This window comes from Herpailurus yagouaroundi, unplaced genomic scaffold (genome assembly GCF_014898765.1).
Source record: "Herpailurus yagouaroundi ecotype Mexico unplaced genomic scaffold, PumYag 77, whole genome shotgun sequence".
NCBI classification, from domain to species: domain Eukaryota; kingdom Metazoa; phylum Chordata; class Mammalia; order Carnivora; family Felidae; genus Herpailurus; species Herpailurus yagouaroundi.
The window spans coordinates 63,363,604-63,387,093 of NW_024412388.1; the positions used below are offsets into that span (position 1 = coordinate 63,363,604).

At 37.6% G+C, this 23,490-nt stretch overlaps 1 protein-coding gene across 7 annotated transcripts in view; it reads right to left on the reverse strand.

Annotated features, from left to right (window-relative positions):
- The window catches only part of SLC44A5 (solute carrier family 44 member 5), a 380,599-nt gene that overhangs the window by 51,797 nt on the left and 305,312 nt on the right, over positions 1-23,490 (reverse strand). For all 7 annotated transcript variants that reach the window (XM_040470674.1, XM_040470676.1, XM_040470673.1 and 4 more), the window contains one exon: positions 4,841-4,925. In XM_040470674.1, the coding sequence (XP_040326608.1) occupies positions 4,841-4,925 (85 nt within the window). The remainder of the gene's footprint in view (positions 1-4,840; positions 4,926-23,490) is intronic.

The window sequence follows — 23,490 nt, forward strand, 5'->3', positions numbered from 1 at the left end:
TAACTTCACTAGTTCCCCCATTGGGTATATTTAAATGGATTTTTAAAATGAACACTGAAAGTACTAATGCTTTCACAGGCCTAAATGACAGTAGGAACTACTGAGTTGGGACCATGATGAGTTCTGTATTATGTAGTATACATACATACAATGTATACTACATATTAAAAATGCTGTGTATGCAACATATACAAGAAAATAATTAAAATGGCAAAATGTAGTTTGTTAAAGAGAATCACATCAAATTTCATCCCAGACACAAATGAGCTGTTAAAAAACAATACAGTTACTGCTTTTTACTCTCCCAATCTATCAGACCAATTTTTTCACTTCAAATAGGGTGCTGATTAGTAGCAATCAACATATAATTAGCTAAAAATGAAGGTCACATTAAGGTCGGGTATCCTAATTGATCATAGTCTGTCCTTTAAATGCTTGCAAAACATGTCTGGACCATGCTGGCAGTTAACAAAAAACATTATGCATAAAAATATGGCTTGGGTCAGTAGGTACACTAATGTCTGGCAGACTAAAAGCAAGTCTCCATTATTGGCAGCTGAAATATATCCTGACTCAATTCTGATTCTTTGGGTAATCACAAAGAGGCACTTTAAATGTAGTTCTTCATCATTATTTTTATATCTTCAATTCATATAGGTTTAATATTCTAATGCAAATAAGAATTTGGTGAGTAGAAGAGAGTTATACTGATGGTTAAAGCACTGCATTTACTATGAAAAAAGCATGATCTAGTAAATAATTTATAGTGTACTTAAATATAAATAACATACATACATGAGTACATAAAAAAGCATAATGTATAGGATATTTTTGTATGTATGTTTCCGCATGGAAATGATGGATGTGTGTAATAGAAAATTTCCTAGACTGGGAGTAGAAAGATATTAACTAATTCATTCATTTATTGCTTCAACAAATACTTATTGATCACCTACTCTGAGCCTGTTCTAGGCACTGGGGACACAGTAGTGAACAAAATATAAAAATACTTGCCCTTAAGCTGTTTACCTTCTAGTAGAGGGAAGATGATAACAACAAATAAGTAAAATTGTTTGTTATAAGATGATAATAAGTGCTATGGAGACAAATAAAGCCAGAAAGGAAGTTAGGGGATAAAAAGCAGTTGAGTGGGATTCTAGTTTTAAATGGGAACTCAAGGGGTCACCTGGGTGGCTCAGCCGGTTTAAGTGTCTGACTCTTGGACTTTTGATTTCGGCTTAGGTCATAATCTCATGGTTCATAAGATCAAGTCCCATGCCAGGCTCTGCACTGACAGCACAGAACCTTATTGGGATTCTCTCTCTCCCTCTATGCCCCTCCCCTGCTCATGCTTTGTCTTTCTCAAAATAAATAAATAAACTAAAAATAAATAAATGGGTAGTCAAGGAAAGCCTTGCTAAAAAAGTAACATGTGAGTCTTGAAGAATAGTGATCAAGCCATAGTCATTTGGAGAAAGAGTACTCTAGGCAGGGAGAACAGCAAAGTCTAAGGCTCTGAGGCAGGAGCATTCCTGGATCCTTCAGAGACACATACTAGCTGTATGACCCGAGTGTAGTGAGCAGAGGGATAGTAACAGCATATGTAGTCAGAGAGTTGGACAGAGAGTGAAGGGTCCTGTAAGGCCATTGTTAAGACTTTGCTGTTAATCTCAGTAACTTGAGAAGCTATGGGGACGAGGACTGAACAAAGGAGAGATATAAATGTGACATATTTAATAGGATCACATTGGCTTCTGGGTAGAAAAGACACTGTAAGGGGTTGAAAGTGGGGTAAGGATAGAGGCAGAGAGACTAGTCAGGAGGTCATAGCACTAATATAAAGAGATAATGGTTCTTTGAAAAAAGGAAGAGATAGTAAAAAGTAGTTTGGTCCAGGGTATATTTTGAATGGAGACCAGAAGAATTAGCTGAATGTTCACACCTGAGTGTAAGAGGAAAAGAGAAAATCAAGGATGATACCATGGTATTTGGAGGTGGCCTTAACTGAAACAGCGACGATGGTTGGGATTGGAGAAAAAATTTAAGGATGAAGTCAGAGATTAGGAATTGAGTTTGGACATATTAAATTTGAGATGTCAACTAAATACCCATGTAGAGACATTGCACAGGTGATTGCATATCAGGATCAGGAGTTCAGATAGCAGACTTTTCTGGACATGTAAACTAGCGAGGGCAGCATGCAGATGATGTTAAAAACAAAGAATCGGTGAATGAGATCACCAAGGGAGTAAATGTAGATTTTCAAATGCCCAAGTTTGGTGATAGGAGAGAACTCCAATGTTTATACGATGTTGGAAAGCTGAAGAAAAACCAGCAAAGGAGACTAACAAGGAATAGCCAGAGAGTTGGGAGGAAACAAAGAAGAATAATGTGCCCTGGAAGCCAAGTCAGGAAAATGTTTGAAGGAGGAGGGCTTGAATAAACAATGCTGTTCGATCAAATGCATGTGGAATGAGAATTAGCCATTAGTTTAATAATATGGAGGTCAATGGTATCATTTGGAGGCAATTAGAGTAGGAGTAAAAGCCTGAATGAGAATGAGAAGAGAGGATTTAGACACACTGAATATAGACTACTCTTTTGAAGACTTGCAAAAAAGAGGTACAGAGATATGGAGCAGTATCTGGAAGGGGGTGTGGGATCAAGGAGATGATTTAGTAGAGAAGGAACAATGGTAATAAAAAAAACCCCACAAAATTTCTGCAATGATGTGCTTGAGTATGTGAAAGCAGGTGAGATATAATGCATAAATGGATAGGCTGACTTTAGGAGGGCAGGCAGTTCATACACAGTGAGACAAAGAAAAGCAGAACAAATATATGAACATAAATGACACTTGATAGGCAAGAGGATGTTACTGCAGAAGCTTTTAAAAGTTGTCTTCTGAATGCCTGTACTTTTTCAGTGAAGTAGGAAGCAAAGTCAGAGGCTGACAAGGAGATTGGGAAGGAGTTCTTAGGCGTTGGAGGTAAGAAGAGAAGGTATGGAAATGTTTTCTAGAAGAGAAAACTAGAAAACAGATAAGGGATCTGTAGTGTGGTTGTGAGACAGCACTGAGGGACACTGAGGTTAGTAGTTCTGAGTCTAAAGGACAGTTATGTGTATTTTCTCCAAGAACTCACAGCTGCCTGAGTTCAGGCATAGAATAATAGGCAGAGAGCCACATTTAGGTAGGGATGAAGTTCTGCCAGGAAAGAACAGCTAAGTGGGAGGGGGGCACAGAAATTGAGGGTTTTTATAAGGGAGTGAATTTAAAGAGGGACCTTGAAATCTAAGTCAGACAAAGAAAGAAATGAAAACATGAGGGAACTGAGGGATGCTGTGAAGAGGTTAGCATTAGGGGGTTGTAGGTCCTGGTGAGTTACAATTATTGGAGTTGGAATGTGAGAGGAATTGAGGTGGTCAGACAGTAGGATGTCTGAAATTGATATTACAACAGTGGCAAGTACTGGTACTGACATGGTCAAGGATTTGGCCTTGGGAGTGGGTGGCTATGGTAGAAAACAAAGTCTTGTGATAGAGGTAGTCACAGAACTAAGATGTCAATATCTCAAGTTGGCTTTAGTCTCAGTGGTAAATAAGAGATAAAAAGTCTGAGAGAGACATGAGGAAGAAAGAAAGCAAACAGATTTATTAACTAGATCAGGGAAGATCTTTGGCAATGGTTTACTGGCACATGGAGCAAAGCAGCAGCAAATAGGTTAAAAGCCTATTACGTTTTTGAGGCAGATGTGCTGCTACAGAATTCATGAGCTAACCTGAAAAGGCCTTTGACTGTTAAAATAATCTTTGAGTTGCTGAATTTACACAACATGAAGGGAGCTTTAGAGCTCTATGCATCCCTCCCACCCCCACAGATATCTCCAATGCTCAGTAGTGATGTGGTCTGAAGCTAGCAGATAGGAAATAACCCCACAGTTGGTTGAGTAAAGGACTTATAGGATGAAATGGAAAATATAATCCAGGTCAAATAAAGCACCATTCTCCAGTGCCATGCACTACAGACCACTATGTGTTTATCACCCTTCCCTTTCTGAATGGGAGTTTGTATTCTAATTATCCTAGTCCCATTCCCCATTGTTCATTTAGTGGAAAGACCTGGTAGACAATGTATCACCCATAGATCCTGAACTTTGGGTTAAAGACAGTACTACATGGGACACTGGGTTGTCTCCCTTGGAAAGAAGAAAGGTATTCTGGAGGACAGATGGACAGACTATGGAAGACACAACTAAATGCCCACTTAAGTCTGTGCCTCACCCCCTAACTGCATTACTTTAGTCATTTTTCTTGCATGCAGGTGTGAACATATAAAACTAATATATATGTTGTATGAGTAGAATTTCAATGTGTGATACTTCTAATCCAAGGCTTTTAAGAGCAGAGATGCTTTATTCATCTTCTATTTCCTTCTGGCAGGTGGATACAGATGATGAGAAGGACTTAAGACAGAGCCACCAGATGAAAGAAGCCTAGAGAAGAGTTGCCTACTGACCATAAACACTAGCCTTAAGCTGTTATATGATCAACAATAAACTTTATTGTGTTAAGTCACTGAAAAACTTGAGTTTATTAGTTACAGTAGCTAGCTTTTCTCTTCCTAATACTGGTCTGGAAAAAAATACCACTTCTGGGGGTAGGTGGTTGGACAAAATCAAAGAGGTTCCTTAGCAATGCTACATTTTGATTTTATATGAGTAAACACAAGCTCATGCTTAGGTCTTCCCACCTTCCATAAATTCATCATTAACCACACACACACAGAATTCAAACGGAATTCAGGTGGAATTTCGAACATTCAAGGCATTTTTTGTCTTACCTGTGTGGTAGGGCACTGTAGGTTTATCACCACGGAGGGACTGGTACAGCTGAATAAGTTAAAGTAAAACAATATGGTCTTGTTCCTGTTAAGAAAACAACATAAAATAATCGTTTTAGTGACTGTGGAATGTGCCATATCATTTCAGATCCTAAACACTTTTAATATAATGACCTTTAAAAATTGGCTTCATTTTCTTTAGGCAGCTACAATATAGTTCCCAACTCCCTTTTAAACTGCCTAACATTTAAAGCTCCTTTTTGTAATAGTAAAAAGTTAAAATAATCAAACTATGCATTAATAGCAGATTGATTAAATAAAGAATTCTACATCCACAAAGGAGATTACATTGTCATTGAACATAAAGTTGAGGGGTGCCTGGGTGGCTCAGTCAGTCAAGCCAAATCTTGATTTTGGCTCAAGTCATGATCTCACAGTTCATGGTTTCAAGCCCTGTGTCAGGCTCTGAGCCTGCTTGGGATCCTCTCTCCCCCTCTCCCTCCCTCTCCCTCCCGCGCCCCCCTTTTCCCTCCCTCTCCCCTCCTCCCTGGCTTGCATGCCCCCCTTCAAAATAAATAAATAAACTTTTAAAAAAAGAAAATAATGTTGAAGAAAATGTTTAATGGATAAATTCACAATACATTAATTTTAGGAAGCAGGTTACTCTGCCATTTGGCAACTCATGGTTCTCTTTTGAATCTCAATTTCATCTGTATAATTAGGATAATACCAACCCTACCAATTCACAGAAGTGTTGAAAGGACATAAAATAATATATTGTGGACTCATGACAAGTGGTTGTCCAACTTTAGTATGTATCTCTAAATCTTGGGAGTGTTTGTTGAAAATTGTGATTCCTGACCCCTTCTCTACCCTTGAGAGCCCAAATATTAGCATAAGAGGCCTAGGAATTCACATTTTTTTCCTTGTTCTCACCAGCAGATTCAGACACAGGTGGTCTATAAGCCATACCTTGAGAGAACACAGCCCTAAACATTCAAACAATGTCCCCAACACCTTGTCAAGTCCCCAACTAATTAATTAATGTGACTACATGCATAGCAGAAAATGTATAACAGAGTGTTGAGTAATACTTTTCCTACTGACTCAGAATCACCAAACAGGACCCAAAGGTAAGAATAAAGAAAGCTCTCCACAAAAATTTCTGGCTAGACTCCTCCATCACTTCTACAGTCTTCCTGCCCTGGTCTGTGTAAGCAAAAAGGTGGGGGTAGGGAAGTAGACTAGAGATAGTTGTATTGGCAAGACAATGATCACAATTTAGAGGATTTTCCATCTCCTCCTCATTGAAGTTGTGAATTGTTTTTTTCCCAATTCCAAATTACAGAGGGCTCTGAGAATCACTCATAAAGACTGAGGGTACCTGTAGGAAGAGCAGATCAGCAGGTCATTTTCCAACTGTATACCTCTTCTGTGGCAGACTTATTCATCAGTCTTCTGTGCCCATTTTGGGAATGAGAAATAAGACCCAACGAGACCACAAGAGGGTTAAAAAAAAAAAAAAAGCCAATGGGGGCAGCATTGAAGCAGCCTATTATAGGAGGATATGGAATCAAGTAAATGGGCTTGCACCTCCCTGGTGATACCTTATCTGCCATCAAGAGACAGGAGGTGAGTCACCAGGGATAGAGCTGAAAGGGTTTGGATACAGGCAAGCCAAAGCTGATCTCTCAAATGAAAGGACTATTTAGTAAGGATTTTCCCAGAGAATTTCCCCTTGTATACCATGAGAGAGCCAATTTTTGGATGCTTCCCCTAAAGAGGGTGTTGATGGCTAGTTAATTATGTTTTAGCTGTAGTAGCAACAACCACATAGGACTAGGGCAGTGGCCAGACACTCCTTCTCCTTCCAGCCCTCACAACACAAAGAGAGAACTAGAACCAGAAGAGAAGGAAAAGAAGGAAGATAGCAAACCAGGCCCTCTCCTCCTTTCTCAGTTCCCTTGCAGGGTTCAAACTTGAACTAGGGGATTGGAAAAAAATGAGATTCAAATATTAAACTGGACTACACTGAACTCTACAATAGTAAGGGCCTGGAAAGATATGGAATCTACTCGAGATGTCAAAGAAGAAAGACTTGAAAGAACTTTGTTAAGGGCAGTGATGGGGGAAAAATAAACCAATTTCATGTTTGTAATCCTATCAAGTTCAGATGACTCAAGAATATGGCCATAAATTTATACACAGTATTCACAAGACTACTTCATGATTCCCTAAGAGCCAGCTTTGCTCTTTCAGCACTCAAACAACCCTACCACCCACAGTCTTGTGGTACACGTGATTCAAATTTGTACCTAAGCAAATGAATCAATTATTGCAGGTCATGGATCACTGGAGTTCCATGGGAATAGTTAAAACTATGAATTGTAAATCACTAGGTGTCAAGTGTCTCCCATAGGTAGAATTGATTTATAAACTGCAAAATGCTACATAAACTCAAGTTATTCACCAGATTATGCTATTGTCAAGGGTAAGGTTTATACCTTATTTACCTTTATATCCCTATCTTGGCAACACTTAACCTAGTACTTGGCCCATTCCAGATATTTACTAAATGTTGCAGAATGAGAACAATTCGAGAGTAAGTAATTGTCATTTAATCTTAGAGTCCTCCTTAGTTTTCCAGCACAAATCTATAGTCACTCTATCAGTGTATCTGATATCCTTAAACTTCAGTGAACCTCAGATTCCTCAGGTACAGAGTAGATGATGGTGGTTGCAGCTGAACAATTCTGTGGGAGTGACTGAGGAAGTAACTATTTAACTTAAATTATATTTCCACCAAAAAACAACAAAATATCATCAACTGAAAACTACTATTCAAGAGGATATACCATGCACTTAAGCCTATCTCTCCTATTTCCTGAGACTCATAGAAATAAAAGAATGAAATTTTTAAAAAGTAATAAACCTCAGGGCACCTGGGTGGCTCAGGTATTGGTTAAGTGTCCGATTTCAGCTCAGGTCATGATATTAGAACTTGGCAGTTCGAGCCCCACATTGGGCTGTGTGCTAACAGTTCAGAGCCTGGAGCCTCCTTTGGATTCTGTGTCTTCCTCTCTCTTTCTGCCCCTCCTCTGCTCATACTCTCTCTCACTTTCTCTCTCTCTCTCTCTCTCTCTCTCTCTCTCTCTCAAAAATAAATAAACATTAAAAAAATTTTAATAAAATTAAATTTAAAAAGTTATAAACCTCACCATGCAAGCTAAGGGTAGGAAAAACAGGATCTATTCACAATTGCATAAAGGAGTTCAACAATTTTTGGAAGAAGGAAAACATATGAGAGTGTGTTGAGTAATGAATGCACCACACCAGGGCATAGAAGAATGGGATACAATTTGCATGTTAGAAATTATGAGATGCTGATGGTGCTTGGGTGGCTCAGTAGGTTAAGTATCTGACTCTTGATTTCAGCTTGGATCATGATCTCCTGATTCATGAGATTGAGTCCCACATTGGGCTCTGTGCTGACAGCACAGAGTCTGCTTGGGATTCCCTCTCCCTTCTCTGCCCCTCCCTGCTCACGCGCATGTTTTCTCTCAAAATAAATAAACTTAAAAAAAAAAAGAAAGAAAGAAATCATAAGATATTGGATTCAGAATTGATAGTGAAAAATGTGGCTGAAAACAAGATTAATTGAAGGTTTATATACAGATTTACAATGCAAATCATCACCTTTCTGCTTCTCCCATACCCCTGCACTTGGAATTCCAATGTCCAGGAAAAATAGGCAAAAACTGAGCCCTCTTTTGTGGAACCTTCTGGGGTTAGCAAGGACTTGTATGGGATTTGGTGCCCCAGCCTACAAGCCTTCATATTCTGGCATTTTGAAAGCCTATGCCTGACAGCCAGCTTCCCATCATTTTATGCTGTAGTGAAATCAGAAAGCAAACATGGCCCCCTCACCCTAAATAGGACAGAGGTCTCCCAGGAAAACTGACCTACTAATGTAGCCATGGAATGAATTCACACAAGCAACTTAGGTCTTTCTTTAGTAATATTGGATGATCAAGTAGAATCAGAAAAGTAAGGAGAAATCAGAATATGAAAGAAAAAGACTGAAGTAAACACAAACTGATGCTGGATGAAATCAAATAATTTAGGGCAATAGGATGGACATTAAAAAAAATACAGTATTTTCAAAATAATTCAAGCAGATTGTCCATAAAATAAAAACACTATGTCATTACAAAGGAATAATTAGAGAATATGGTTTTTAAAGATTAAAAATATGAGGAAGATGGAAGAGGAGGAGGACCCCAAGCTCACCTTATCCCATGGACACCTTATCCCATGGATATCTTTAGCAAATACTTGGTCTGACTCAACTCAAGTGCAAGTAGGCCACAAACTGGCCCATTAATATAGGGACCAAACACTGCCCCAAAAAAGGAAAGAGCCACTGTGGATGACTCAATTAAAGGCAAATGCAGCACAGCCACAAGAGTAGGGTACACACAACATACATAAGAGACATTCCTAAGGTACCAGATTCTGGTGAACAGACAACATTGTAGTACAGGCCACTATAGGACCTCTTCTTCATACAGCCATTACTTTCAAGAGAAGAAGACATAGCAGAGATTCCTAACACACAGAAACAGACATAGAGTGTTACCCAAAATGAGGAGACAGAGGAGTTTGTCCTAAATAAAAGAACAGGACAAAATCACAGCAAGAGAGCTAAGTGTAATGGAGGTAAGTAACAGATATGCCTGATAGAGAATTTAAAGTTATAGTCACAAAAATACTCAATTGACTTGAGAAAGGAATGGAGAACTTCAGTGAGACCCTCAACAAAGGGATAGAAAACATTAAAAAGAACCAATCAGAGATGAAGAAACAATAACGAAAATTAAAAATACACTAGATGTAATGAATAGTAGACTAGAGGAAGCAGAGAAACAGATTAGTGATCCCAAGGACAGAGTAATGGAAAGCAATCAAGCTGAACAGGAGAAACAAAAAAATAATAAAATTAAAAAAAATAATAATAATACAAAATGAAAATAGACTGAAGGACCTCAATGACACCATCAAGTGTACTAACATTTGAATTATGCAGACCCCAGAAAGAGAAGAGAGAACAAAGGGGGGAGAAAATTTGAGGAAATAGTAGCTGAAAACTTCCCAAATCTGGGAAGGAACTAGAAATCCAGATCTTAGAGGCACAGAAAGCTCTCAACAAAATCAATCCAGGAAGGTCCACATCAAGGCACACAGCAATTAAATTGGTAATAAAACTAGTGAGAAAGAGAGAATTTTAAAAGTAGCAAAAGAAAATAAAACAGTTGCATACAAGGGACACAAGAAGGCTATCAGGTGATTTTTTTCAGCAGAAACTTTGCAAGGCAGAAGGGTGTGGCATGATATATTCAAAGTACTAAAAGAAAAAACCTCCATCCAACAAGGCTATCATTCAGAATACAAGGAGAGATAAAGAGTTTCCCAGATAAACAAAAGTTAATGGAACTCAGTCTTTCATTTAAACCAGCCCTACAAGAAACATTAAAGGGGACTCTTTGAGTGGAAAGAAAAGACCATAAGCAGGAATAAAAAATGTAGGAAGCACAAAAGCAGTAAAATTAAGTACATCTATAAAAATCAGTCAAAGGATTCACAAAATGAAAGGATTTAAAGTATCACATCATACACCTAAAACATGGGGAGGAGAGGAGGAAAGAATGGGTATACATTTAAGTAACCATCAACTTAGTACAGACTGTTAGAAGGATAAGATGTTATATGCAGAGGCACCTGGGTGGCTCAGTTGGTTAGATGTTGGACTCTTGATTTGGGCTCAGGTCATGATCTCATGGTTCAGGATTTCAAGCCTGCATCAGGCTCTGCACTATCAATGGAGCCTGTTTGGCATTTTCTCTCTGTACCCCACCCCACCACTCCCCTGTTTGCACGCACTCTCTCTTTCCCTTAAAATGAATAAACTTTAAAAAAAGATGTTATACACAAACCTAATGGTAACCAGAAATAAAAAACTAGCAACAAATATGCAAAAATAAGGAGAAAGGAATCCAAGCCAATCATCTAAAGAAAGCTAACAAACTGTGAGAGAGGAGAGCAAGATAAGGAACAAAGAAGAGCTACAAACCCTCCTTTCCCATAAAATAATAGGAAAATGGCAATACATACCTATCAATAATTACTTTGAATATAAATGGACTAAACACTCCAATCAAAAGACACTGTGTGATAGAATGGATAAAAAAACAAGACCCATCCATATGCTGCCTATAGGACACTCATTTCAGACCTAACAACAGATGCAGATTGAAAATGAAGGATAAAAAAGCAATTATCAGGAAAATGGAAGTGAAAAGAAAACCAGGGTAGCAATACTTATATCTGACAAAATAAACTTTCTAACAAAGACTGTAAAAAGAGTCAAACAAGGTCAGTAGATAATGATAAAGGGAACCATCTAAGAAGATATTACAATTGTAAATATTTATGCACCCAACACAAAAGAACCCAAATACATAAAACAGCTAATAACAAATATAAAGGAAATGATCAATAGTAACACAATAATGGTAGGAGACTTTAACACCTCACTTACATCAATGGATAGATTATCCAAACAAAATCAACAAGGAGACAGTGGCTTTGAATAACAAACGGGACCAGGTGAATCTAAAAGATGTATCAGAACATCCTATCCTAAAATAGCAGAAACACATTCTTTTGAAGTGCACATGGAACATTCTCCAGAATAGATCATGTATTAGTCCACAAAACAAGCCTCAACAAATTCAAAAAGAAGTAAGTCATACCATGCATCTTTTCTGACCACAATGCTATGAACTAGAAATCAACAAGAAAAAATCTGAAAAGAACACAAATTCATGGAGGCTAAATAACATACTACTAAACAATGAATGGGTCAACCAAGAAATCAAAGAGGAGACAAATGAAAGTGAAAACACAATGGTTCAAAATCTTTGGGATCCAGCAAAAGCTGTTCTAGGAGGGAAGTTTATAGCAATACAGGACAACATCAAAAAGCAAGAAAAATCTTAAATAAGCAACCAAACCTTATACCTAAAGGAGCTAGAAAAAAACAGTAGAAGGAAAATAAAAAGAATAAAGATTAGAGCATAAATAAATGAAATAGAAAGTTAAAAAAAATTGAACAGATCAATGAAATCAGAAGCTGGCTCTTTGAAAAGATCAACAAAATTTATAAATTTTAGCCAGACTCAGAGAGAGCAAGAGTGCGAGCACATGTGTGAGAGAGGAATCAAAGAAAATCAGAAATGAAAGAGGTGAAATAACTGATACCACAGAAGTATAAAGCATTACAAGAGAATATTATGAAAAAAATATATATCAACAAATTGGACAACCTCAAAGAATTGGATAAATTCCTAGAAACCTGTAATTTCCTAAAACTGAATCCAGAACAAATAGAAAATATCAATAGACTAATTATCAGCAATGAACTTGAATAAGTAATCAAAAAACTCCAAAAAAGCAAAAGTCCATGACCAGATAGCTTCACAGGTGAATTCTACCAAACATGTAAAGAATGGTTAACACTGTTCTTCTCAAACTATTAAAAAAAAATAGAAAAGTAAGAAAATCTTCCAAATTTAGTCTATGAGGCTAGCATTACCCTGAAACCAAAACCAGCAAGGACACTATAAAAAAAGAGAACTATGTGGAAGCTTGGGTGGCTCAGACAATTAAGCATCCAACTTTTGACTTTGGCTCAGGTCATGATCTCACAGTTCATGAGTTTGAGTGCCATGTTGGACTTTCTACTTACAATGCACAGCCTGCTTGGGATTCTTTCTCTCTCTCTCTGTCTCTCTCTCTCTCGCGCGCACGCGCGCGCGCGCGCCCTCACTTTCTCTCTCTCTCTCTCAAAAATAAACATTAAAAAAAGAGAGAACTATGGTCAATACCTCTGATGAAGACAGATACAAAAATCCTCAACAAAATACTAGCAAAAGGAATCCAACAATACATTAAAAAAATCATTCACCACGACGAAGTGGGTTTTTTTTTTTCCTGGGATATAAAGGTGGTCCAATATTTGCAAATTAATCAACATTACACATTACACAAACAAGATAAAGGATAAAAACCATATGATCATTTCAATAGATGCAGAAAAAGCATTAGACAAAGTACAACAACCATTCGTGATAAAAACCCTCAAAAGTAGGTTTAGAGTGAACATACCTCAACATAATAAAGACCCTAAATGAAAAGCCCACAGCTAATATTATGTTTAATGTGAAAAACTGAGCTTTTCCCCTAAGAATCAGGAGCAAAACAAGAATGTCCACTCTCACCACTTTTATTCAAAATACTACACAGTCTTAACACAGCAATCAGATAAGAAAAAAGAAATGTACGCCCTCCAAATTGATAAGAAAGAAGTAAAAGTTTTACTATTTGCAGATAATATGATACAATATATAGAAAACCCTAAGGACTCCACCAAAAAAATATCAGAAATGAATAAATGAATTCATTCACTGAACTAATGAATTCAGTAAAGTTGCAGGACACAAAATCAATATACAGATTTTGTTGCATTTCTGTACATGAATGATGAAATGGCAGAAATAGAAATTAAGGAAACAATCTCATTTACCATTGTGCCAAAAATAATACCTAGCAATAAACATAATCAAGTAGGTGAAAGACCTGTACTCTGAAAATTATAAAACACTGATGAAAGAAATTGAAGATGACACAAATAAATGGAAAGATATTCCATGCTCATGGATTGGGAGAATGAATATTGTTAAAATGTCCAAACTACCCAAAGCGATCTACACATTTAATGCATTCCTGATCAAATGATCAACAGCATTTTTCACAGAACTGGAACAAACATTCCTAAAATCATATGGAACCACAAAACACCCCAAATAGCCAAAGTGATCTTTAAAAAAGAACAAAACTGGAGGTATCCCAGATTTCAAGATATACTACAAAGCTATAGTAATCAGGGGCACCTGGGGGACTCAGTCAGTTTAGTATCCAACTCTCAATTTTGGCTTATGTCATGATCTCAGTTTGTGAGATCAAGTCCTGTGTTAGGCTCTGTGCTGACAGTGCAAAGCCTGCTTGGGATTCCCTCTTTCCCTCTCTATCTGCCCCTCCCCTGCACATGCTCTTTGTCTCTCTCAAAATACATAAACATTTTTTTAAAACTATAGTAATCAAAACAATATGGGACTGGCACAAAAATAGACACATAGATCAATGGAACAGAATAGAGACCCCAGAAATAAACCTGTGATTATACGGTCAAATAATCTTTGGAAATGGAGGCAAGAATGTACAATGGGAAAAAGACTCTTTAACAAATGGTGTTGGGAGAACAGGACAGCTAAATGCACTAGAACAAAACCAGACCACTGGTTTACTCCATACGCAAAAATAAACTCAAAATGGATTAAGAATCTAAATGTAAGACCCAAAATCATAAAAATCCTAGAAGTGAACAAATGCAGTAATTTCTCTGACGTTGGCTGTAGCAACATTTTTCTAGATATGTCTTCTGAGGCAAGGGAAACAAAAGCAAAAATAAACTACAAGGACTACCTCCAAATAAAAACCTTATGCACACCAAAGGAAACAATCAACAAAACTAAGACATCCTACTGAATGGGAGAAGATATTTACAAATGACATATCTAATAAAAGATTAGCATACAAAATATATAATGATCTTATACAACTCAACACTCAGAAGACAAATAATCCAATTAAAAAATAGTCAGAAGAGGGGCACCTGAATGGTTCAGTTGGTTGAGAGTCCAACTTCAGCTCAGATTATGATCTCATGGTTTGTGAGTTCGAGCCCCATGTTGGGCTCTGTGCTGACAGCTCAGAGCCTGGAGCCTGCTTGGGATTCTGTGCCTCCCTCTTTCTGCCCCTCCGCTACTGCCCCCTCAAAATGAATAAATCATCTCAAAAATGAATAAATGTTAAAAAAATTTTTAAAGGGCAGAAGGCATGAACAGACATATCTCCGAAGACATACAGATGGTCAACAGACACATAAAAGGATGCCCAACACTGCTTATCATCAGGAAAATGCAAATCAAAACTACAATGAGATATCACCTCACACCTGTCAGAATGACTAAAAGCAAAAACATAAGAAAAAAAAAAGTGTTGAGCAGGATGTGCAGAAAAGGGAACCCTTATGCACTGTTGGTGGGAATGTGTACTAGTGCAGCCACTGAGGAAAACAGTATGGAGTTTCCTCAAAAAATTCAAAATACCATATGATTACCATATGATCCAGTAATTCCACTAATGGGTGTTTACCCAAATAATAGAAAAACACTAATTCAAAAAGATATATATACCCTTGTGTTAACTGAAGCATTACTTATAATAGCCAAGATCTGGAAACAGCCCAGTGGGATCATACATACCATGTACACACACACACACACACACACACACACACACACACACACACACAAACATAATGGAATATTACTCAGCCATAAAAAATAATGAAAGAATAAAAAAGAATGAAATCTTGCCAGTTGCAATGACATTAATGGGTCTAGATGGTATAATGCTAAGTGATATGAGTTAAAGAAAGACAATCACAAGGTATATATATTTGCTTCAAGACAACAAATGCTAAATATTATCAGAACAAACCAATGATGTTTTCTGACAAGCAAATATTTCAAAAGTCATTACAATAAATAGTCATAGTAAACTAAATTACTTGAAGAGAAAAAAAATTTTTAAATATTATTACCAAATTTTAAAAAATAACAAAATAACTAAAAAACATTCGAGAAACTCTCCTAGAATACAGAATAAAATGAGATGAAAAATGTAAGGAGAAAATAAAAGGCATTAAGAGAAATCCAGGAGGGAGAGGAGCTAAGATGGCAGGGTAGTAGGAGGATGCTGGGCTTGCCCCATCCCTTGATCACAGCTAGATAAATATCAAATCATTATGAATAACCAAGAAATAGATCTGAGGACTGACAGAGTAAACCACACAACTGGAGGGAGAGAAGAGGTCACATTGTGGAAAGTAGGAGGTGTGGAGACATGATTTGGGGAAGAAATGGACTGTGGGTGCTGTGGAGGGGAGAGAGTCCTGGTCACAGAGAAAGGCCAAAAAGAGAAAAAGAGAAAGGGAGAGAAATGCATAGGGGACCACATAAGGAAAACACTTCTCCAAAGCAATTACTGGCCAAATCAGAAGGGGTGATTTTTGTGAGTTTTACAAGTAGCAAGGCTCAAAGACTGGAGTTTTAGAGGTCAGCACTGTGGCTGGTGTGGAGCCCAGTGGGTGGGGCTGTGCTCCTGTGAAGGAGGGGGTAAGATAGCCTGGGAGCAGATGGTGAGACCTAAGGATCCCCTGGGATGCACTGGGATAGACAGTTCCTCCTTCTTAGAGTGCAACTGGGAGAGGTGGTATTGACTCTCCAGGCATCATTTCTCAGCATAAACTAACTTCAGTAAGTAGTACAGGGCCAACACTGACTGCCTAACCTGCTTACACCAAGCCCTGGCCCCCACAGTGCAGCAGGTGCTGCTTTTCTTGGACAAGTGTGCTGCTTTTCTGTGACAAGTGTGCCTGAGAAGCAGCAAAATATCCCAGAATATGAGCACAAACACCCACATACACCATGTCTACTGACCACAGAGTTCTGCAAAGCTTCAGCCCTGGTGGAAACAGATCAGGTCTTAACAAGCAGACCACAGCACGCCTAGTTAAAACTCATCACACTTTGGCCAAGGTTCAAACACTCCCCACTGCAGGGAAAGAGAAACTGCAGAAGATCAACCTGAGGTAAAGAGCAGTCAACACAGTACAGTGCACACAGCATACACCAGAGACACTTCTGGAAGCATCAGGCCTAAGGCAGTATATGACTTCTTCTTCATAAACCCGTTGCTCTCAGGAACAGGAAACCTAACAGGTTTCCTAACATACAGAAGAAGACAGAGATCTAGACAAAATGCCAAGATAGAGGAATTCATCCCAAAAGAATGAACAAGAAAACGTCACTGTCAGGAATCCAATTGAAACAAAATAAATAATATGCCCAGTCCAGAATTTAAAGCAACAATCATAAGTATACTAGCTGGGTGTGGAAAAAGCATAGAATATACCTAGGAATCCCTTATCACAGAGATAAAGACCTTAAAAACTAGTCAGGCTAAAATGAAAAATGCAATAACTGAGATTTGAAACCAACTGGATATAATGATCACAAAGATGAAAGAAGCAGAGAAGTGAATAAGTGATATAGAAAACAATTATGGAAAATAATGAAACTGAAAAGAAGAAAGAACAATACTGGATCACAAATGTAGACTCAGGGAACTCACTAACTCCATAAAGCCTAACAACATTCATATCATAGGAGTCTCAGAAGAAGAGAGGGAAAGGGGGCAGAAGGCTTACTTGAGGAAATTATAGCTTCTCTAATCTAGAGAAGGAAACAGACATCCAAATCCAGGAGGAACAGAGAACTCCCATAAAAATCAACAAAATCAGGCCAACACCTAGACATATTGCAGTTAAATTTGCAAAATATAGTGATGAAGAAAAAAATCTTAAAGGCAGCAAGACAAAAGATGCCCCTAAGTTACAAGGGAAGACAAATAAGGTTAGCAGATCATTCCATAGGAAGTTAGCAGGCCAATAGGGAGTGGCGTGATATATTGAACTTACTGACTGAGAAAAATATGCAGCCAAGAATACTCTAGCCAACAAGGCTGTCATTCGGGATAGAAGGAGAGATAAAGAGTTTCCCAGACAAACAAAAACTAAAGGAGTTTAGTTAACTAAACCAGCAGTTTGGTGGTCACTAAAGCAACAAAGACTAGAAAAGAACAGAGAATATCACCAGAAACAATGCCTTCACAGGTAATACAATGGCACTAAATTCATGTCTATCAGGGGCACATGGGTGGCTCAGTCAATTGAGCATCTGACTCTTAATTTCAGCTCAGGTCATGATCTGACAGTTAGAGATCAACCCCTGCATCGGGCTCTGCACTGACAGTATGGAGCCTGCTCAGGATTCTCATTCTCCCTCTCTCTCTACCCCTCCCCTGATTGCTCTCTCTCTCAATCTCTCTCTCTCTCTCTCAAAAAAAATTTTTTTAATTTATATCTATCAATAATCACTCTGAATGTAAATAGACTAAATGCTCTAATCAAAAGACATAGGGTGTCAGAATGAATAAAAGAAATAAGACCCATCTATATGCTACCTACTAGAGACTCATTTTTGACCTAAAGACATTTACATATTGAAAGTGAGGAGACGGAGAACCAACCATCATGCTAATGGACGCCAAAAGAAAACCAGAGTAGCCATACTTCTCTCCAACAACTAGATTTTAAGCCAAAGACTGTAACGAGATGAAGAAGGGCACCACACCATAATAAAGGGGTCTATCCAACAGGAAGATCTAACAGTTGTAAATATTTATGCCCCCAACTTGAGAGCACCCAAATATATAAAATAGTAACAAACATCAAGGAACTCATTGATAATAATACAATAATAGTAGGGGACTTTAACACCACACTACCTCAATGGACAGATCATCTAAGCAGAAAATCAACAAGGAAACAATGGCCTTGAATGACACACTAGAGCAGATGGACTTAACAGATATATTCAGAACATTTTATCCTAAGCAGCAGAATACATATTCTTTTAAATTCACATGAGATATTCTCTGGCATAGATCACATACTAGGTCACAAATCCATCCTTGACAAGTACAAAGCAGCACAACATACATTCTTTTCGAGTGCACACAAAACATTCTCCAGATTATATCACACATTGGTCACAAATTAGTCCTCAACAAGCACGAATAGATTGAGATCATACCATGCATATTTACAGACCACAATACTATGAAACCTGAAGTCAATCACAAGAAAAAATTTGGAAAGATCACACTCACATGAAGGTTAAAGAACATCCTCCTAAAGAATGATCAACTGTGAAGTTAAAGAAGAAATTTTTAAAAATACATGGAAACAAATAATAAAAAACACAACAGTCCAAAATCTTTGTGAAACAGCAAAAGCAGTCATAAGAGGGAAGTATGTAGCAATATAGGCCTGCCTCAAGAAGCAAGAAATAACTCAAATACACAACCTAATTTTATGCATAAGGCAGTTGAAAAAGAAGAGCAAGTGAAGCCTAAAGCCATCAGAAGAGAGGAAATAATAGAGACTAGAGCAGAAATAAATGATATTGAAAGAAAAAAGAAACACTAGAACAGATCAATGAAACCAAGAGCTCATTCTTTGAAAGAATTAACAAAACTGATAAGCCCCTAGCCAGACTTATCAAAAAAGAAAAGAGAAAGGACCCAAATGTGAGAGAGGAGAGATCATAACCAACACCACAGAAATACAAACTATAATAGAATATTATTAAAAACTGTAAGCCAACAAATTGGGCAATCTGGAAGAAATGGGCAAATTCCTAGAAACATATAAACTACCAAAACTGAAAACAGGAAGAAAGAGAAAACTTGAACAGACCAATACCATCAAAGAAATTGAATCACTAATCACAAATCTTCCAGTAAGCAAAAGTGTAGGCCAGATGGCTTCCCAGGGGAATTCTACCAAATATTTAAAGACAAGTTAATACCTACTCTTCTCAAACTATTTAAAAAAATAGAAATGAAATGAAAGCTTCCAAACTCATTCCATGAGGCCAGAATTACCTTGATTCCAAAACTAGACAAAGACTCCACTAAAAAGGAGAACTACAAGCCAATATCCTTGATGAACATGGATGCAAAAATTGTCAACAAAATACTAGCAACTTGAATCTAACAGCACATTAAAAGAATTCACCGATCAAGTTGCTATTTATTCCCAGGTTGCAGGAGTGGTTTAATATTCACAAATCAATCAACATGATACTACATTATAAAAGAGCCATATGATTCTCATAATAGATGCAGAAAAAGCATCTGACAAAGTACAGCATCCATTCATTCATTCATGATAAACAATCAACAAAGTAGGGATAGAAGGGACATACCTCATAAAGGCCGTATATGAAAGACCCACAGCTATTATCATCCTCAATGGGGAAAAACTGAGAGCTTTTCCTCTCTAATCAGAAACAAGAGAGGGATGTCCACTCTCACCACTGTTATCTAACATAGTACTGGAAGTACTAGCCTCAGCAATCAATCAACAAGGAGAAATAAAAGGCATCCAAATTTGCAAGGAAGATGTCCAATTATCACTATTTGCATGACATTACACTTTATGTAGAAAACCCAAAAGACTCCATCAAAAAATTGCTAGAACTGACACACAAATTCAGTAATGTCTCAGGACACAAAGTTAGTGTACAGATATCTGTTGCATTTCTATACACCAATATTGAAGAAGCAAAAAGAAAAATCAAGGAATCAATTCCATTTACAATTGCACCAAAAACCCTAAGATACCTAGGAATAAACCTAACCACAAAGGTAAAAGATCTGTACTCTAAAAACTTATAAAACACTTATGAAAGAAATTGAAGAGGACACAAAGAAATGGAAAAACATTCCATGCTCATGGATTGCAAGAACAAACAATGTTAAAATGTCTATTCTACTCAAAGCTCTCCACACATTTAATGCAATCCCTATCAAAATACCACCAGCATTTTTCACAGAGGTATAATGAAAAATCCAAAATTTGCATGAAACTACAAAATACTCCAAATAGCCAAAACAATCCTGAAAAGGCAAAGCAAAGCTGGAGGCATCACTATTCCAGACTTTGTACATTATAAAGCTGTAGTGATTAAGACAGTATGATGCTGACACAAAAACAGACATATAGATCAATGGAACAGAATAGAAAACCCAGAAATGGACCCATAACTATATGGTCAACTCTTTGTCAAGGCAGGAAAGAATATCCATTGGAAAAAAGACAGTCTCGTCTAAAAAAGGTGTTGGGAAAACTAGACAGTAACACACAGAAAAATGAAACTGGACCACTTACTTACACCATACACAAAACTAAATTCAAAATGGATGAAAGACCTAAATGTGAGACAGGAAATCATCAAAATCCTAGAGGAGAACACAGGCAGTAACCTCTTTGATAGTGGCCGTAACAACTTCTTACTACATATGTCTCCAGAAACAAGGGAAACATGATCAAACATAAACTATTGGGACTTCATCCATATAAAAAGCTTCTGCACACAAAGGAAACAATATTCAAAACTAAAAGGCAACCTTTGAAATGGGAGAAGATATTTGCAAAGGACATACCTGATAAAGGATTGGTATCCAAAATCTATAAGGAACTTATCAAACTCAACACCCTCCCCAAACGATTAATCCACTTAAAAATGGGAAGACATAAATAGACATTTTTCCAAAGAAGACATCCAGATGGGTAACAGACACATGAAAAGATGTGCATCACTCATCATCAGAGAAAAACAAATCAAAACTACAGTGAGCTATCTCCTCACACCTGTCAGAATGGATAAAATTAACAACTTAGGAAACAGTAGGTGTTGGTGAGGATGTGGAGAAAGGGGAACTCTTTTACACTGTTAGTGGGAATGCAAACTGATACAGCCCTTCTGGAAAATAGTAGGCAGGTTCCTTGAAAAGTTCAAAATAGATCTACCCTATGTACAGCAATTGCACCACTAGGTATTTACCCTAAGGATACAAAAATACTGATTTGAAGGGATACATACACCCTGACGTTTATAGCAGCATTATCAACAGCCAAATTATGGAAAGAGCCCACATGTCCACTGACTGATGAATGGATAAGGAAGATGTGGTATATACATATTACTCAGCCATCAAAAAGAATGAAATCTTGCCATTTGCAACAACGTGACTGGAGCTTTATGCTCCAGTATTATGAGTATTATGCTAGAGTGAAGTAAATTAGTCAGCAAAAGAAAAATACCTTATGATTTCATTCATATATGTTATTTAAGAAACAAAACAAAGGAACTTAAGGGGGAAAAGAGAAAGATAAACTAAGAAACAGACTTTAAAAAACATTTTTTAATGTTTATTCATTTTTAATGTTTTATTTATTTTTTAGAGAGATAGACAGAGTGTGGGTGGGGAGGGGCAGAGAGAGGGAGACACAGAATCTGAAGCAGGCTCCAGGCTCTGAGCTGTCAGCACAGAGCCTGACAGAGGACTCGAACTCAGAAGCCCCAAGATCATGACCTGAGCCAAAGTCAGAGGCTTAACCAATTGAGCCACCCAGGCGCCCAATGTTTATTCATTTTGAGAGAGAGAGCGACAGAGACAGAGAGAAGGCGCACGTGCACGAGAGAGAGCGGGGGAGGGGCAGAGAGAAAGGGAGACACAGAATTGGAAGCAGGCTCCAGACTCTGAGCTGTCAGCGCATATCCCCATGATGGGTTCAGAGTCACGAACCATGAGATCATGACCTGAGCGGAGGTAGGACGCTTAACCAGCTGAGCCACTCAGGCACCCCAGGACTCTTAAATACAGAGAACAAACTGAGGGTTGCTGGAAGGGAGGTGTGTTGGGGGATGGGTTAAATGGGTATTAAGTAGGGCACTGGTTATAATTAGCACTGGCGAATTAATTCACAGAAGTGCTGAATCATTAAATTCTACATCTGAAAGTAATACTACACTGTATGTTTACTAACTGGAATTTAAATAAAAATGTGAAACTTAAAAAAAATTAAAAGATGAAGCCAGAGGTCCAAGATTTGAGTAACAAGAGTTCCAAAAACACAGCCAATAAAATGTAAAGAATGAAAACACAAAGAGATAATTGAAAAAATTTTCCAGGCTGATGAGTCCTAGTTCTTCAGAATTAAAGGACCCAGGACTGAACAAAAAGAGTTTAAAAAGAGAAAAAGACCTACATCACACTGTGAGATTTCAAAACTCTAAAATAAAGAAATGATTTTAAATTTTTCCCAGGGAAGACAGTTACCACAAGGTATGTGAACCACACTGGCATTGAACACACTGAACACCAAAAGCATTTAAGCAATGTCTTCAAATTTCTGACAAAATTGTCTTTAAAGGTACAAATATATCAGTAGACCACCAATCAACTATAGAGAGAGAAAAGAAAAATATTTCCAGAGACTCAGCAAATATACCTCCTGTGCTTCCTTTTCTTAGTAAGATCATTAAGAATTTCTCCGTCACAACTAGGGTGTCCAAAAGGAAAGAAAGAAATTGGCATATAGGAAACAGAATATGGGACGCATATTAAAAAAGGTGTTTGTTGTTCATTTAACATTAAAATGTAAGCAGTCATTCTATGTTTTCGTTTGCTAGAGCTGGCAACTCTAAAATCAGGGTCTGATCTTAAGAGGTAGACAAATCCCAGAATTAAAGCTATTTAGTAGACCTACAATTTGCCAGGTCCCAAGTGAGAGAAAACAGAAGCTCTGCAAGGTGGGCCTTCAAAGAAAAGGGGGCCTCTGAAAAATGGTGTGATTGTGATGGTAAAAAACCTTGTGGCCCTGATTAAACCTATTCAAATAAAAAAGTACAACACCTTCTAGGTCCATCCATGTTGTCACAAACAGCAAGGTTTCGTTCTTTTTTTTTTTTTTTTTTTAATTTTTTTTTCAA